At 37.0% G+C, this 19,016-nt stretch overlaps 1 protein-coding gene across 2 annotated transcripts; it reads right to left on the reverse strand.

The window, feature by feature from the left end:
- Nucleotides 1-428: 428 nt before the first annotated feature.
- On the reverse strand, nucleotides 429-18,885 carry LOC124874650 (gastrula zinc finger protein XlCGF57.1-like). Of its 2 annotated transcripts, XM_047376098.1 has the most exons (5): nucleotides 18,810-18,885; nucleotides 16,528-16,702; nucleotides 13,340-13,442; nucleotides 12,468-13,044; nucleotides 429-5,155 (listed from the first exon to the last, which is right to left on the reverse strand). In XM_047376098.1, the coding sequence occupies exons 4-5, from the start codon at nucleotides 12,580-12,582 to the stop codon at nucleotides 3,588-3,590; spliced, it is 1,683 nt and encodes a 560-aa protein (XP_047232054.1). In that variant the 5' UTR covers nucleotides 12,583-13,044; nucleotides 13,340-13,442; nucleotides 16,528-16,702; nucleotides 18,810-18,885; the 3' UTR covers nucleotides 429-3,587. The 2 variants fall into 2 exon arrangements, with proteins under 2 accessions (XP_047232054.1, XP_047232053.1); XM_047376097.1 differs by lacking the exon at nucleotides 18,810-18,885 and having other exon boundaries at nucleotides 16,528-16,765.
- Nucleotides 18,886-19,016: the final 131 nt, after the last annotated feature.

Genomic DNA, 19,016 nt, shown 5'->3' on the forward strand with positions numbered 1-19,016 from the left:
TTACAGTTACTCTGTAAGTCATGCATAATTTTTACTTCTCGTTTGCTCCTTTGTTTCTTGTAAGAAATGCACTAGTGATAGATGGCTGAGTGATTGAGGTGTTTTACACTGTACCAAAACTACAAAGCCCAGGTATCCGCCCTCAGGAGGCAGAGTTGCTTAATAAGCAGAAAGATACTGATATCTGCAGGTCAACTTATGTTCCTGTGAAGATGAAGAAAACCCTGAGTTATCAGCTCTCAACTGAAGACAAAAGAGAGAAAAAAATCTCCAACCAGCAGCACTGCTGAACAGAACAGATAAAAACTGAAGCTGTTGTAAAAGACTGCGAAAGACAGGAACCCCAAATCCAAACACTCACTTACACCCAAACACTGATGAGTAATTTTTGAAACTGAAGTCACAATACATGCAGATGACACAGAGGATGCTTATGCAAATATATTTTTCAGATGCTGAGGCTGAAACCGAAGAGAGAAACTCAGATCAGAGAGAAACCACATCACCTGAATTGGGTGAAAATTATTTATGCTGAGAAAAATACCTCTTTAGCGATGTAGCTAATATAAACCAGTAAAACAGAAGCAAAACAACAAAACGTCAGAACAGTCCACACAGGAGAGACAGGCTTTTACCTAGCAGTATCCAATTACATCATCAGATCAACCCTTTTTGATCACTCAGCTGATCATTTTTATTTTTAAGAGGGTGAATTTTGTTTAAAATGTGTTACTTAAACGTTGTTATAAATGTGTTCAGTCTCATACATTTGTATTTGGATAATTATCCATATTTGCATTAAATAAAACTTATGTGCAGATTGTTGTAAAACATTTAATATAAATTTGTGACTTTGATGAGAATAACTTTGCTCCATAGTATTTATCATTACAGCAACTAAACTGAAGCCACATTCGCTTTTTGTCCAAAATAAATTACAGAGAGAAACAAATATCTGTCACTTACTAAAAGCTTTCCTGTCTGGTGTCTGCTCCAGTTCTGTTGTAAATGCTGCGGGTTTGGGGGACATCAAACTGAGCCCTCTGGGGGCAATCTGATAAAAGGTTTCTCTTCCAGGACATCTTTACTTCCTCTCAGACTATTTTACTCACAGTCCTTGTTTGCCACTCAGAGATGTGTCTGCAGGTTTTCTTTAGCTGCAGCTTTCAGTCACCTGAAGCTACCAAAAGCATTTGGTAGCTTTTCTTCAAAACTCCTTAACCCCTGACTGGAAATTTAACAAATATACCGAACAGAAGCTGTGTTTTTTTAAAAACCTTTTGGATCTCTTGGAGGAGTTAAGAATTTTCAAATACAAAATCTACACCTTCGTATCTTTATTTATACAAAAATGCTTATATCCTATGAGCTTTACAGACAAGACACCAACAGTAAAGTATGTACGAATAAAAAAAATACAGGAGTCATAGAGAAAACTCATTTCTGACACTGGGAATCTTTTAATTGATCAGATTGTCTGTGACCTTTGCAACAAGGTTTAATTTTTTTTTTTTCTGTGAAGAACATATAGCTGTTAAGAGCTGAGAAGGAAACTCAAAAGAAAAAGAACATGTATTTCACACTGATGACTAGCCTCTCTGTTGCTCCACAAGCATTTGGGTTTGCCTCTTCTGTGGCTGAACCTGGATAGATTTATCTATGTGGCGGCCCCCTGCCTTCCGCCTTCCTGGCAGACAGACAGGAGCACTAGCACCCCTCAGGGTTGTGTCCTCTCTCCACCGTTTTTTTTTCCCATTACACCATAGACTGCACCTCCACAGACCCAGCAGCCAAGGTCTCTCAGTTCGCAGACCGCATCATGGTCATCGGACTGATCCAAAAATAATGACAATTGTGCCAATCAAAGAAGGTAGAGTGGTTTGTGCTGCCAGGATAACCAGTAAATCCAGCTTCGGTATTATAGAACCAATCTGGTCTTTTTATGAAGGTTAAGATGAAACAACACAGCTGCAGTTTTTTTCTCAATATATTTCTGACTACATTAAGGAAACTAGTGTTTGCAGGTTCTCCACTTCTTTAGCTTTCATACAAAAATCTACAGAAACCATTCTTTTAGTGTGTACTCCAAGTCATTTTAAAGTCTGAACATACTGGAAAAGTTGTGTAGTATGGCTCCATCTTAAGAATGACTGCATGCAGGCTAGTACACGAGCTTTCTGGAACCAGATTAAACAGGTTCATGGCCATACCCAATGATGCACTCTATTCTTGACCACTAGGAACATTAAAAGTGAACTGAAATGACAAGGGGGTTTGGATAAGACCTCAGAGCATTGAGACACAGTTCTGTGAACAAATGAACTCATGACCAGAAGATTACCATCCCCATGGTCTAGCATGAAGGTCAGTCACTGAATTGGCAATCCTGATCAAATACCAGGCGATATCAGCATGGTATCCCTTCTGGTAACAATTAAAACTTGGTGATCATTGCAAGACAATGATCCCAGGTACAGCTCCAAGTTAGCCAGCACTTGATTGAGAAGAAGATCCTGAAACAATCCAAGTGTCCCTATAAATCACCAGAATAAAACAATTTTATATTTTTGGTTGGATTTGAAGGAGGCAGCTAAAGCAGGGGTGCCATCAAACACCACTGAGCTACAGTAGAAGGTTTTCTTCATGAGAAGAAAAGCAAAGGTTCTCATCAAGATCGAGATGTGTAAGATACTTGTCAGCACCACAATGCATCTAAAGGATGCTTCTTAAAGTACAGACCCTGAGGGTTTAACAATACTACACTTGCACAAACCAAAATAACAAGTAAATATACATGCATCGATAAATATGTTTTGCTTCATTCACATCAGTAAAGTGGCTTTTGTGGTAAGGGGATTAAATATTTCTGATTGCAACCATAGATGAAGTTTCATATACTGAGGAAATTTAAAATCAACAGCCTAACAGCCATCTGTCAATTCAGATAAAAAGAAATAGACAATGGCATATACGCAGTCCAGCATTTTTGAAGCATCTTTTTTATATATCCACTGAAATAGCTTGGTTAAAACTGAAATCCAGTGTTGCCAATTTGAATAAAAACTCAGAAAAAGAGGCCCGGAGGACTTTATCTGTTTGAATGCGGAACACCATCTCACTGTTTAAGTAAATTGATGGTGTTACCCTTTTTTTTTTTTTTACTAAGCTATATGACTCTCAGAATGAGAAATATGACTACAGTCCATTAATGCTCACAGCCCTGCACAGGACTGAATTTTTGTAGAAAACAGATTAGTATCCACCAGTTCAATATCATAGATTTTTTTTTAAAAAGAAGACACTTTATTTGATTTGGTTTAAGGGTTTTAGATGCCAAAGCAAAATAAACGTTAACAGTGTCAAGTTAAAAGTATAAGAGGTGTCTGATAGCAGGGACTGATTATCTTCTTGGGCAAATATGTTTTGTAGCATTTCTCTATTCAGATTGCATCAACTCAAACAAGTGTATTTTCCTCACTACTGGAAACAAATAATCAATATATTTTGTACATAAGAAACTTGAAATGGCACACCATTGGCCAAATCTGGATATTTAACATTAAGTAAAGAGTTAAACAGCATCCTGATCATGAAATTGACAGTTTCTCTCTTTGGATGCACGTGTGTTTCTTCATGTTTGCAATTCGAATAAATCTTTTGCCACAGTTATTGCAGCTATATGGTTTTTCTCCTTCGTGGGTACTCATGTGTGCTCTGAGATCTGCTGTTGTACCAAATCTTTGACTACAAACGTCACAGCTAAATTGCTTTTCCCCTGGGTGGACACTCATGTGTCGACTGAGAGTTGAGTTTTGAGTAAACCTTTTACCGCAAACACTGCAGCCAAACAGCTTCTCTCCTGTGTGGACATTCATATGCCTCCTGAGCGTTGAATTCTGAGTAAATCGTTTGGCACAAATATCACAGCCAAATGGTTTTTCTCCGGTGTGGGTGCTCATGTGTGCCAGACGATTTGCAGTTTTAGTAAACATTTTACCACAAACGTCACAGCTAGTTGGTTTGATGTGGGTGTTCATGTGCTCCTCAAGATTTTCAGTTGTATTAAATCTTTGACCACAAACATCACAGTTATATGGCCTTTCTCCTGTGTGGCTGTCCATGTGTCTCCTGAGAATAGAACTTTGAGTAAATCTTTTATCACAAATATGACAGCTAAACGGTTTCTTTCCTGTATGGAGTGTTAAATGTGCCCGGAGATTTGCTTTTTTATTAAATCTTTTACCACACACATCACAGTTGAATGGTTTCTCCCCAGTATGTACGCTCAGGTGTGCTCTAAGATTCGAGGTTGTAGCAAGTCTTTTACCACAAACATAGCAGCTAAGTGGTTTCTCTCCTGTGTGGACAGTCATGTGTGTTTTGAGTGCTGAACTCTGACTAAATCTTTTACCACAAACATCACAAACAAAAGGTTTCTCTCCTGTGTGGATGAGTCTGTGTCTGAGGAGATTTGCATTTTGGGTAAATCGTTTCCCACAGTCTTCACAGCCAAAAGGTTTCTCTCCTGTGTGCACTCGAATGTGTGTTTTTAGATTGAACTTTGAATCAAACTGCTTATTGCACACAGAGCAGCTGAACGTCATTTTTACAAAGTTTCCTCTAACATCATCATTTTCACTTGATACTGGTGCACATGGATCATAGTCTTCATCTTTAGTTTCAAGTTCAGAATCAGAAGATTTCTGCCAGTATTCATCATCACTTGCTTCTGTTTTAACAGAGTTGGGCGAGTCTAAAGCCATTTCATCTGTCTTTGGCTGTGCATGACCAGGCTGATCTGAATATTTAGCGGATTCTGGTCCTCCATAGTCCTCTTCATCAGGTTCTGTTTTTATCGGTTCGATTGACCTTCTGGTTGGAAGTTCTGGTTCTCTGCTGTCTTCAGGTTTGATTTGAAGAAGCTTTGAGAACTGAGGTTTTTCTTCATCTTCACTTTTCACAGTAACAACTGTAAAGGGGAATTCATTGACATCCGTCTCCAGTTCCTCATTAACCTGCTTTTCCTCCTGACTGATCCAAAGTTCCTCCTTTTCCTGTTTTATCTGAACCACTTCTGCACTGTGCTGGTCCAAATTAGTGTTCCAGGAAACCTCTTCCTTGATTACAGTCTGCTGTTGGGCATCTTCAAGTAATGCTAAAAAACAGACATACAGCAGAGAAACATGATCAGCCAACATGAAATTACCTGAACATTTTTCTTTACTATACTGAACTCTGTTGGTGGTCCACATTTAACAGAAATTCAAATTAATTCTGTTATTATAAGAAGTTTAATAATGAAAGGAAAAAGTGGGGATGATTGTGTTAAATGTGCTTTAATTTGGAAGATAAGTTTGGTTTTTCACAGCGTGGAAGTTTGAGTGTAAATAAGTTAAAAAGTTTAAAAAGTTTCAAGTAAAACAGTTGATGGAAAAATAAATAAAAAAAACATAAGAAAAGATTAAAAAGCAGAGTGCATCAATTAAGGGGTTAAAGAGTTAAAACTTTCCTGAAGGAAGTTTTGTTTGTCTTAAATATTGCGATCAGTCGGGAAAGAAGGTAAAAGTGAAAAGGGACATTAGAGATGCGAAAAGAAAGTTGTTTTAGAAAGGATTATAGTGCATGTTGTGGAAGGAAGTGACAGGCAGGGCGACAACTGACTGACTGACTGATAATATTTATTTGTGCAAAATCTGAACCTATACTAAACTTTTCTTCTGCCTCTCTCACACACATATACACACATATATGGGATTTGAGTTCAACATCTGCGTTTTTGAGTCTGGATTTTAGAAACCTGCCCTTCTCCATGGCTACTCCGCCAGAGATGCTTCTCCAGCACGGCCTGAAAGAGAGAGATCTGCCTTCCTGCATGCTGAAAATCGCAGTGTGACTTTCTACAAGAAAAACAAAACAAAACTCAGAAGAAGTCTGGACCCACTGAGATGGACAACGATCCATGCTGTTTGCAAGAGCCAGAAGAGCGATACACTGGATTTATATTGAAAGCATCTTATGCGGGCAGAAGAGAAACCGGAGCAAAGTTTCTTCTTTCTCCCTCCTGGAGAAGTTAAAGTGGACAAAAAATGAGTGAATGTCTCACCAACAGACCTGGGAAGGGCCTGGTTGTTTTTTTTTTTTTTTTTGGACTGATAGAGAACTGTGTGCCTGACAGTCTGACTCTGGAGCGATTAAGAAACTGATGGGGGTAACGTACAAACACACACACATTTGCATAAATCTTTTCCTATTTTCTGCAACGAAGAACGCTTATTAACCGCTGCTCATGTGACGCTTGCTTGACGTTGACAGATATAGCGGGTTAAAATATTATTTTAGGGTTAGAAAAGTATCTTTAAAAGGGTGATAACTTAGCTCATTTGATACTTTCCAGTTAATTCTTTCAGAGAAGCAAGTTCTCTTACGTCGTGGAATATTCAGGGTCAATTATTATAGTTATTAAAAGTTATGAAAATGCAGAGGAAGTTACAACATCTCCAAAACTCAGCAGTAACCAAGTGTTTCTATGTTATTCTCAGGACAGATCTCATGAAGGAGTATTTTTAAAACCCAGCGCATGCGTAAAACCTGATGGGTTTCTCCTTCAGGTATTATTTTCTGTTGTCAGAGTTTGTATCCCATAAATCTAATGGGTAGAGACCTCATTAAAACAGGCGTAGTTTTTACTGCAGATGGTCTTCATACAGTTTCTGACACAGTACTTCCAGTTTGGTGCAGTTTTTGTCCGCAAGTGCTAACTGACTCTTATGGAACAAATTCATTGTTTTTCACAGCAGCTGCTGGGAAGAGGTTATATTAGGTTTTTCTTCCCTCTTCTGATTCATGCAGTGTGTTGATTTACACTGTACCTTATATCAGGTCTTGACAAAAACTATGAAAGGTTTGGTTCTGCAGTTTCCTTTTTTCTCCCTTTGGAGAAGGAAAGAGAAACCTAATCAGTTCTGTGTTGCATAGAAATATTAAAACACTTGTTGTTTTCTAAGATATCACTGGCTAAAACTTTTAAAACTTTTGAGAGTAATTGGTTTTGTTAAACACATTTCCCTTGGTAAAAACAAACCTTTAAAATGAGAATGTAAAATGGGGTTATTTAGAAAGAATCTGATTGGACAGTGGTACCACACAAAAATTAAACTAATCTCATGTTTCCTAAAAGACTGCATGAAAAGGCCTTCAGAACCGTGGAGTTATTTTCCACCACAGTAACAAGTTTTTTTAAGGATGCTTTTTCTTTATTTTAAAACAGATCTGTTTTTTTGTTTTGTTTTTGTTTTTTTAGCATAATATTTGTCTGAAGCTTCTTATGAACTGGGTTAGAAGCAAATATGATCTGAGGTAAATTAGGAGCTGTGAACTAATAATTTTAAATCTGATTATTGTCCAAGCAAAAACAATATATTTAGCCAATCCTTCAATCTCTGCAGAAAGTTAACACCATTGTTCAATGCAGTAGTACTGAAATTGTAGTTCCTGGACTCCTGAAGCCCGTAAGCCATAGATTTTGGGTCCATAAAATTATAATACTTAATTAAAGGTAGACCGATTACCTATTAAAACAGATCTAAGCCAATGATGAGTTCCAGTCATTTGGTGGCTTTGAAATGCAATAATACTCAAAAATTTCTACTCTGGGGAACACAGATTGGGGTTGAAGAGTTTAGTTTTGGAACCAAGGATAGGACTTGTATAACGGAATAAAGACAAGTAAAATCCTTCATTTTAGGAAAAGAAAAGAAATAAAGGCCCTCTTAACAGTAAGAGGATGGTCGGCTCAAACTCAAGTCTCCTTGTTTGATTTCTTAGGGTTTAAAGATTAAAGGAATACATAGGAGTACAAAGGTACACAAGGTAATTTCAGATTACTAAGAGATAAAATATTGGAACATTTATCAGCATTTGGATTATTAAAGAGGGGTTCTAGTAATAAGTTCTCCCCAACTCTCAAAATTTAAATAGCCCAAATTAATGAAAATGAGAAAAAGTCCAGTTTGGAGACAAGCTTCTTATCTTAATTTCTGATTAAGTCAAACACTGCAGTTTTGTTTAGTTTGGGTATACCATAAAAATGTCAACGCTGACTTTTCTAATTTCCCCTCGGGGATCAATAAAGTATATTTGAATTTGAATTGAATTAAATTAAAAATACTTCTTTGCATTTAACTTGAAATTCTGCAATGCAGCTGCGATCAAATTGAGCCAAACAAAAAGAGAACTATAACAATAACTCTCAGGATTGTTAAAAATTTCTTTGAATTCTTGAAGCTTCAAATTTGGTCATTTGTTTGTCTCTGATGTTTTGTCTTTGTTTTGATGGAATGAATGTTTGATTATATGTTGCATGAAACAATAATCCATGTTTAGAATAATGTTTCTAAATCCCAGATTGATTAAACTTTGAGTTTTCAGGAGAGTTAATAAGCAGCTTGTTTCTGAGGTAGGTGCATGTTAACAGTTTTGCAGTTTAAGGTTCACTAATATGGGATGGGATGAAGAAACTGTGGGTCCGCCCATAGGCTGTCAATCAAAGGTTAGTTCTGCCTGACCCCACCCACCTACCAGGTTGGTTCATGCCTTTGTTGTCATGGTAACGCTCAGCACCTCCATTCCTGAGTTTTAACACTGTTTAAGAGACAATAGAATCAAAATGCTTGTAGTGATTGTTGCCTTAAAAACATGTTTTTTTTTTGTATAATGATTAAGGATGTAGCATGACTTTTAGATTTAAGTGTTTTATTGTTAAAAGGTTAATGAAATAGTTTAAACTAGTTTGAAGAATTTGTTTTGCATACAGAATCATTGGTGATTTATTAGATTGAAAGTTTTCCCTGGTGCCATTAAGCTAGCTGACAGTTCAAGATATGCCAAAAGTAAGGAATATATTTTTGATAAAGAATCTGAGTCATGACTTTATACTTGGTGGGAATTATTTATTAGATTCGAATTTGTAGTGTTTATGCATCTGAATTACATTAGATGTCCATTAATTTAATACTCATCTTTATACAAGACAAATCAGGATGATATGTGACTAATTTCTAAGTGAGACATTGATGAACTGAATAACTAAAGTTTGTGTTTAGTTGTTAATGGAACTGAATTGCAGTTAAAAACATCTGGATTTTCTTTATGTTGCTTTCGTTAAATTCATAGTGACACATAGTTATGTCAGAATTCATTTCTTTGGTTCTATGTAATGTGATCTTGGTTACTAGAACATTTTTGTACAAACTTTTTGCTGGATTGTCGCATGGGTTGGACCCTGCACCAGAAGAGGGGAATGTCAAAATAAAGCAACATGGGGTTCCAAAAGTTTTTGCACTCATGGGAAAAAGGGTAGCTCATACCTCCAGTGAGGACTTAGTGACAATGCGAGAGAGACGTTGTACTTTGTTTATATAAATGGTGCATAGCTCCCTGAGACCACATTCTGAAAACCTCTCTGAAATTATGGTGTTGATTTTTTGTGAAATTTTATATCTCCACAGATTAGACCATTTTTGAAATTATTTTTGGGTATTCTGAAACTATGAAATGTTGACCTGTAATCAGACCTTCCTCAAACATCATGTCACATTTTTGATATTCAGAATATTTAGCTGATGGTCATTGCTAGTATATCAGGTGAAGTCAGAAGATCAATTCTTTTGATTTTGTTGGATGTTTTGATGAAGTTCATGTAGTTAAGCACTTAGGTTTGAGAATGGGACTTTGAATTGAAAATTAGCCAAGTGTTGTGAAGGTTCTACCTATTGTTCTCACTTATATGAGATTGAGACAAAGGACACAGGTAAATCTCAGTCCTTTTGAAGTGCTGTGTGGCAGGTCTCCTAATTTGGACATGGGGATATTGCCGAGATCATTTTCTTCCACATCTTTGTGTGAAGATAGGATGTTGTTTTACTGTCAAAACCTGTCCACTGTGTTTTCTCAAGTTTCACAGACGGTGAAGGCTGCATTACCAGAAACAGCCACTTCCACCCTCCAGTCCTTTATTCCTGGCGACTGGATTCTGCTCAGAGAATTTAGGAGAAAACACAGGAAGTCCAGGGCTGGAATGGCCCATATCAGATCCTACTAGACACCCAGGAAAGCTGCAGGAAAGCACCAGCTCCTCCAGCTTCATCTGGCTTCCAGGACACAAGTCATCTTCTAACTGGATCATCCACGGCTGAAAGGTGTGAGGACAGCGGACCACCACAAGACAAAGAACTGTAAGCTGATCACTGGCGAGTGATTGAAGGGGTGGTTGAAGAACATAGTTCTTACAAGGGCACAATAATCCCTTGGGCAGTGCAACGTTATTTCAGAATCTACTTAAGGCCATCGCATTGCCTGAAAGTTAGAAATTATAAGGTCATTTGCCTCACTGCACACACACCACAGTGAGAGATTATTTCCTCCCACTTTGACAGCGAGACTGACTCTGAGGAGGAAATCTCGGATGCTTTTATCTAACTTTTATGTTTATTGCTTGATATTTATCATTATGGTATTATTACAAATTTGAATGTGTTCATTTCCACCGTTGTTTAGTTGGACTATGGAAGCCTAACTTCCAGCAGGTTAGAGTTCCTGTTTCTAAACATATTTCTAGAGGAGCTTCCTACGACCGCCCACCTGTACCAGACTGGTAACAGGGCAGCTTGAAGCCACTCAGGAGAGACAGCAGGATTTTTTGTTTTTTTTGTTTTTTAAGTTGTGTTTATAATTTGTTTTCTTTGAAAAAAAAACTGTTTGCTTTCAGTACCAGAAGAAAGGACATTCCACTTCAAGGTCACGATGCAGCTATATGGAAGATGGTTTGTTCTGATGCTAATGATTGGTATTGCAAGTATTTTTATAACTCTTGTGTTCATTTTGGGAAAAGGTACAACAAAGACAATGTAAGGCTAATCTGACTAATAATATTCATCAGTGGATTCGAAGAGAGATTCATCACTTTTCTGACTACTATGATCATACTGATAATGTATGGTGGCAACTTATGCATCAAAACTGTGAGGAATTATACTGTAAGAAAAAGCAGAAATGTTAGTAGATTTTCTAGTGAAATTAATTTAACGTGTGCGTCTACAGGAACTCTTTATAGAATTCGGGGTATTAGAAATCCGATTAAAGATCCAGATATTTGTATTACACAGGAGGAAAGTACACCTTATTTCCTTGGAAAGACGGAGGGTTGTAAAACTATTATACCAGTTTCATGTGCCTTGACCCACATTAATACATCTAGACCTTGTCCTGTCAGGACTGATCCTTATACTATTTCAGAATCTTTGGCTCCAGATCCCTTTGTGTTAACTCTTAATCTTACAGCCTTACCGGATGGAGGTTAATTGTATGGCATGGCAGGTAAATTAACCAGGGTTCTTGTTACTTTTCCTAGTAGAGATGGGTTTTCGTGTCCTAAGAACATGGGTTGGATGTGTGGAAATAGATCATATCTGTATCTGCCTGCTACTTGGTCTGGAGTACATTATCTAGCTCACTTACTACCTACGGTCACAACTTATACTTCAATCAGCCTAAGCTATTAGAACGATGAGTTTGCAATCTAGAATGGCTTTGGATTATCTGTTAGCTGAGAGGGGTGATGGTTTTGAAGAATTTTCCTTTAGTTGTGATTATCTTGTAATCAGAAGAAAGGAGTGTGATGGAAATTCTTGCAGTAAGCATTCCACAGTGTATGACCTTTGGTTTACCTCACTCCAGTGAACATCTGTGTTAGTGAAGGAAGCTGTAAAAGCCATTATCAGAGGTTTAATGGTTAAGGGCATTTGTTAGGGTGATGCCTCAGGGAGAGTAGATGGTTGTTCCTAGGTAACCTAGTCACCTCTGAACCCGAGAAGGGTCTGGGGTCATAAAACACAGACTCTTTGAAGTGTTGAGATAACACTGTCATGTTCTGGTATAAATACTGTGTGTAAATGTTGATCGGGGCTCTGTTTCACTGACTAACCTCAGTGTCAGGGTCTTCAAACGCTGAATGCCTTTGAATAAAACTTATAAGACAAAGTCCGGATTTTCTCTTGTTATGAGTCAACTTCTACCCACTTTGATAAGAAAATTCCACAACACCTTCCAAACGAAATCTAGAATTTATTTTCCTATTTATAAAAATGTGTTAGTGTTTTTTAAATTGAAAGAGTGTCAGAGTATAACCTGCTCCACTCTTTTGCTAACTGAGGAGCTGCTACATGGAGTTCTTAGATTCACGAGCCCACTGACTGCTGTGATGTTATAATAGTACTAAAAAGATTAGGTTTTTATAGAGAAGACAGCTGTCTTTTTTTGAAGCACCCAATAGATTCATGTGTTACCATAATTAGAGCAGGCAGTACATCAAGATGCATGATGAAGATGAATCGAATCCTGAGCTAAAAAATAATAACCAAACTAAATTGTGAGGAGAGCAAGGATTCATAGCTTAAATGTGTGTGACTTACTGAGATCCTTCCTGTCTGGTGTCTGCTCCACTTGTGATGTGGATGCTGTAGGTATGGGGAGCTCCAGACTGAACCCTCCAAGGTTTTCTACTTCAACCTTCATCGTATCAGACATCCTCGCTCCACCTGAGTATGTCTTCTACATATTTGAGGATATTTTAAAGTTTAGACTTTATGATGTATCCACTGCTGCTGTTTTAGTAAGGCTGTCTGGAAAAAATAATCTAATCCGAGGTTCCTATACAGTCAGGGAAATTCTGGAAAAGCCTGGAATTTGATTTCACTATTTTCCAGGTCTGGCTAGGAACGGAAAAGGAAAATAAGGGTAAGGAGAAATATTTACATTTGCATACTTTATTTTCCTTATCCCATTGTCTAAATGTTGTCCTTCGTCCCTCACTGTTAACTTTGTGTCAATCCCTTCTTTCTTTCCTTTTTCTGTTTCTCCTTTTTTCATTGCATCCTATCTCTAGCCCTTCTGCCCTTACTTTCCATCCTTCCTACTGTATTTCATTCCTCCTTCCTTTCCTATGCCCAACAGACCTCTTTTGCTCTCTCTTTAGGCTTTTCTCTCCGCCTGAAAAAAATAAAATAAAATACACGTAAAATTTCTTTACATTTATTTTTACGTAAGCAACAGAGTAACGCTTTCTAAATTACAAGGAATAACAGAAAAATCAAAATGCAAACAGAGCAACAAAGCTCTACATGCAAAAATATTGTCAATGCTAACAATTCTGAATGTTTATTTCTAAAGAATGAGTTTAGCAGTTTATGTATTTCTCAAGCATGGAGATACAATAAAGTATTTAATTAATCTAAAACTTTTGATTTGCACAAGAAATAACAAAATAATTTCACTAATGTCTTACCTGTTTGTTTCAGCAGGAACATTAAAAGCAGATCCTGTCTGGACTGAGCTTTAAAAAGGTTTTCTCTCCTCTGGAGTTGATGTGTTGAGAGGTTTTTTCTCAGCTGTAGAAACAAACAGTAACAGACAGAATATAAAGGCTGCATTACACAGTTACAGACATCTAAAATAAATCATGTTACATTCTCACACGCTGGGAGGGGTCAGTGAAGCTGGAAACTAATTTATGTTATATTATCTGCAATTTTATTTACACTGAAAGCATCCATTTATAAATTTTTAAGATGGGCGTTGTAAGTATGTCATTCTCTGAAACTACACAGGTTTCAACAAAAGCAGCTCTCTAGATTGACAAAAAAAAAAAAAAAAAACAGAGACCATACAAAAGGCTCTAGATGGATTGAACACATGTGGGGACTTAGCCTTGCATAGCGTCCAAACACTCCTGATGCTCCGGTCTGATTGGAGTCAGAACATCTGGGCTGTTTGTCACAGTAAAGCAGTAAAATAAGCAAACATGTTTATTGTGACTTTCCAGTGATTAAATATCAAGGCAGACAAATTAAACTATAATATGATGTTGCTTCTGTTGATTTTCGAGATTATATAGAGGAGCATCAGGAGATATATGAACATCTCACTATTTAAGGTAATTACCTTCTTAATGTAGTATTAGTAGTATTTATATTTTTTTATTTAAAGTTAAAATGAAATTTGCAGGGTGCAGGATCTATAAAACAGGGGAAATAATTTACTGTGTAGCCTCTTACCTGTATGGAAAGAGTATAGTTATATGATGTAATCTATGAAATGGGCTACTTTATTTAATATAAATATAAAATAAAATTGGGGTATGATGCCCAAATAAATATTCTGGAAATTCGGAGGGGTTGTTACACTATGTGTCAAAACCCAGTTCAGTGGAGGCAGGCTGATGTGACAGACATTTTTCCGGTTACTTTAAGGTTCTCCTATACAGCTTTGCCAAGCACTGACTGACAGCTACACTGTCTGGCGAAAAAAAAAAAAAAAGGTCACACACTTATATTTCGTTGGACCTTTGATTACGGCACACATGCGCTGTGGCATTGTTTCGATAAGCTTCTACAATGTCACAAGATTTATTTACACCCAGTGTTGCATTTATTTTTCACCAAGAACTTACATTGATGATGGTAGAGTCTGACCGCTGCACAAAGCCTTCTCCCAAAGAATCCTAATGGGGTTAAGGTCTGGACTCTGTGGTGGCCAATCCATGTGTGAGAATGATGTCTCATGCTCCCTGAACCACTCTTTCACAAATCGATCCCGATGAATCCTAGCATTGTCATCTTGGAATATGCCTGTGCCATCATGGAAGAAATGATCCATTGATGGAATAATCTGGTCATTCAGTATATTCAGGTAGTCAGCTGACCTCATTCTTTGAACACATACTGTTGCTGAACCCAGACCTGACCAACTGCAGCAACTCCAGATCATAGCACTGCTCCCACAGGATTGTACAGTAGACACTAGGCATGATGGGTGAATCACTTCACCTGCCTCTCTTCTTACCCTGATGCGCCCATCACTCTGGAACAGGTTAAATCTGGACTCATCAGACCATATGACTTTCTTCGATTGCTCCAGAGTCCAATCTTTATGCTCCCTAGCAAACTGAAGCATTTGTTCCGGTTAGCCTCAATGATTAGTGGTTTTCTTAAGGCTACACAGCTGTTCAGTCCCAATCCTTTGAGTTCCCTTCACATTATGCAAGTGAAAATGCTCTTACTTTCCCTATTAAACATAGCCCGGAGTTCTACTGTTGTTTTTCTTCTATTTAATTTCTCCAAGCGTTTAAGTGATCGCCGATAGCGATCATTCAGGATTTTTTTCCAGCCACATTTCTTCCTCGAAGATGATGGGTCCCCACTATTCTTCCAGTTTTTAATGTGTTGGACAGTTCTTCACCCAATATTTGTAGTTTCTGCAATCTCCTTAGATGTTTCTCTGCTTGATGCATGCCAATGATTTGACCCTTCTGAAACAGACTGACATCTTTTCCACAACCACGGGATGTGTTTTCAACATGGTTGTTTAAGAAATGAGAAGCAACTCATTGCACAGGTCTGGCAGCAAAACACATTCCCTTTGTTTATATTGAGCTTTTATTGCACCGAACATCCCAAAAGTTGCATTTACTTCCATTAAACCAAAGTGTCTACTTCCCCCTCAAAATGACATGAACAATAACTGAACCAGTATTTGTCTAATGAGCTATCTGAACTCTCAAGTTTTTGGTTAGTTTTAGCAGTTGAAGACAGCAGCAAGTTTCAGAAACACCAGCAGCTCAGTGTTCAGCAGGTTCAGTTTCAAAGCTGTGCACTTGATAATATTCCCATAGCTCATTATTTTTCCTGGTCATTAACTACATCAAAATTAATAGTCCATCCCTCCTGGTCATTAAGTGCATCAGATGTCCCCTTTTTCTGTCTGTAAAGTGTCGGCAAACAACATGCTTCCTGAAACCTTTTATTTTGAGCGTTATAAAAACCCAAGAAAGGATAGAGACAGATGATTTAATCCAAAAAAGAGAATAATCTTGTTATCCCTTTATTTACTGTTTGATTTAATGCTTTTCATGCAGGAACCTGATACATGTTTTTTCTTTAACAGACAATATTCGTTACATTTAATATTTGATTAAAAACAACGTTTACACAAATTTGTGTAAACTGATATTTTTGATATAACAATAATAATTCGCCATTAATCTAGTTAACACCACAGCTCCTCGGTTGACTTAAACGGGTTTACTTTAGCTGTTTCCCCTCCCAATATGGCGGACTCATTGGCGTACCGCAGCAGAGCAGAGCGCGTTTTGTTACGTTCACGTAAATTTTTACTGGTAAACTTAACATCTTTAATTAAACTAAAAATATTGAGTAAAACCTTTGTAAATACACATATATATTTAAACAACAACTGGGCTGTGAACCAGGGGTTTATTTAATTTAGGCGTGATTTTAATCAGGCATCGCTCTTTACACACCCTATATGCTTTGCTGTTCCTCTAAAATCGAACAAACCAAAAAAAATCATAACAAATGGAACATCACTCAGATCCATCAGGGAGCTCTGATACACTGGTCCTGTCTGTGTGTTCGTCAGTGAGTCCAGCATGAAAAAAGGACACATCATGCTTACCTTTGTTTTCTCCCTCAGCCTCTCTCTGTTCGCTCCTTCAACGAAGATCCAGGGTTCTTCTGGATTTATTTAGCCTCCACCATTCTCTCTCAATTGGCCGGGCATCTCCTTGTCATACCATTAACTATAGTTTAAACTTCTTAAACCGCCGAAGATTAAGCCAAGAGAAGCAAATCTGTAAAAACAACCAAAAACCAGCTTCCTCAGTTCCTCCATTATTTTGCTCCCCCTTCCTTTTCAACAAAGCACCCGACTAAAGGTTCCTATCCCTGAAGTTTTACTTTACACAAGCCACTACACCAAGACATGAGGAATTAAGAGTGCCTTGTAATATTATTCATAACCAGTTTAAATTTTTGTCATTTTACAACCTTAAATTATGTATTTTATTGGGAATTAATTCACAAAATTGTGCATCATTAAGTGAACGAAAATGCACGTTTTCATGAACAGCTTTAAATTTCTACATAGTTTGACTCTGAATAATTTTAAAGAAACTGTTTTAAGGGGTGTAAACACGCCTTAAATGATTTATTGTATTCCTAACTGACAGTAAATGATTATGTTTAAGTTGTAAAAAATTGTGAATTTGCGTGGCCCCATAACCCACATTGTTAATTAACCAAATGCTTTTTTAAGAATAAAATGTTAATTTTGTGCTTTTTTGCCTCAAACCTTCACATGGTAAAATAATAAAAAATAAAACAAACGTGACAAACTTGTGCATTTGTATTTAACTCCCTGAATCCTATTTTAAGAACCAGCTTTCATTGCAACTATAGCAGGTTTCTGGGGGGTATCTCTGTTTAAATAATGATTGTAGCTTTAACTGAACTTCTCATCAAAGCAAGGCTGAATTTAAGCTTTCCTTAATAATCATTGCAAAGGGAACGTTTGCAGGGGGAGCATTGCACAAAATATTGTGAGTTTATAATGAATAATGAGCAGTCATCAAATCAGTCAAAGCTTCATCCATCCATCTAATTTAAATTCTGGCTTTTTAATGTAAACTGAGGGTCATAAAGAACATAGTTTTTAAGGTATCAAAAATTATTTTGCTGGTCAGAGCATTTAGAGAATGGAGAGCAGAAACCCTATTCTGTTTGAGGTCAAACTTGCATAAAAAAGTTATGTGAGAAATATTATAGACAAATTTTAAACTGGCTCATACGAGCAGTATATCTTTCTCAAGTTACAGTAATTAATTTTTTGTCACTTAGTTCATGATTAGGAAAAGAAAATCACTTATTACTTTGATGGTCACTATAAAGATAATTTGACACCATCGGAGAAGACCAGTAAATGAGAGTTAAACAGAACAAACATCTCCATTATGTTGTCTTTGATATCAGAATTAAACAACTATGTGAAATACTATGAATATTCCATAGCACTTTATTGATGTGTACCTAATTTAAAAAAAAATGTCCAAATCTGTGGTGCTGCCAGATGCTCCATATGCAGAGACTACAGTCCTTCATCCATTTTTTTTCACTCTGCTCCCTTTTCTTTCCCGATGGTGCTCAAACAGGATTGATAATGCTACAAAAAAGTAATGACACAAATAACAAAACTGAACAAATCTATGGCCAGGATGTGACTCTGCAGTGTCTATAAAAAAATAAATTACACAATATCAGTAGTTTGTGCTCAACTACTTTTTTACTTTATGTCTATATTAGTTTGTTAAGATTCTTGGACACTGGAGAGAAAACAGTTTTAGACCAAGGACAGTCAGGTAGGAATTTATTCATACATCAGATTTAAAGTAATCTTTTACAATTACAAACACACTTCTTCTGATTGGAAACAATGCTGATGTCCTGGAGTGGCCCAGCCAGACTTGAATCTGATTAGGGTGATGGAAACAAGACCATCCAGCCTAAAATATTTGGAGCTCATCACCGAAGATAAATTGCCAAAATACCAGTGGAAACATGCAAAATGCTGGTTAGCAATTAGAAGGGTTTGGTTTAATTGGTGTAATGTGACTACAGATCTTTCTGTTGATTACTGAGTATAAATAATGTTTAACATGTTCTTTTTTATGAAAATGTAAAAAAAAGAAAATGTAGTCATTTTTAATAAATTAGAATATGCATTCCAATCTGGCTGGTTTGTCAGAAGTTAAAAGTACCTTTTGAAAATAACCTTTAAGCAGGTATTAAACGTAATTGTCATTAAGCCCACATCTCTGTAATACAAATTTTGTACAAATTGATGCTCCTACGGTTGTGCAAGCGTTACTCCTAGATACAGCTGTCTGTGGTTCAGTTCCTGACCTTCGGATCTTTGCCGCATGTCTTCCTTCTTCTCTTCCTGCCCGTTTCCTGTCTGGGATGTGTCTTCTGTCTACATAGTAAACATAAGCTTGTGTGACTGTTTGTATGAGTCTTACTTTGAAAATCTTATATTAACGCTAAAATGTTGTGTGTTCTAGTATTTAACAGCAGCTAACTCCGACAGATATTATTTAAACAACAGGTGAT

Source organism: Girardinichthys multiradiatus, chromosome 10 (genome assembly GCF_021462225.1).
Source record: "Girardinichthys multiradiatus isolate DD_20200921_A chromosome 10, DD_fGirMul_XY1, whole genome shotgun sequence".
Taxonomy (NCBI): Eukaryota; Metazoa; Chordata; class Actinopteri; order Cyprinodontiformes; family Goodeidae; genus Girardinichthys; species Girardinichthys multiradiatus.

Excerpts from the sequence above, each read along its gene's own strand:
- LOC124874650 (XM_047376098.1), bottom strand. The coding sequence starts at position 12,582 with ATGTCTGATACGATGAAGGTTGAAGTAGAAAACCTTGGAGGGTTCAGT. Across the intron at positions 5,156-12,467 it reads ACCAGACAGGAAGGATCTCA|CATTACTTGAAGATGCCCAA; the intron begins GTAAGTCACACA and ends TCTGTTTTTTAG.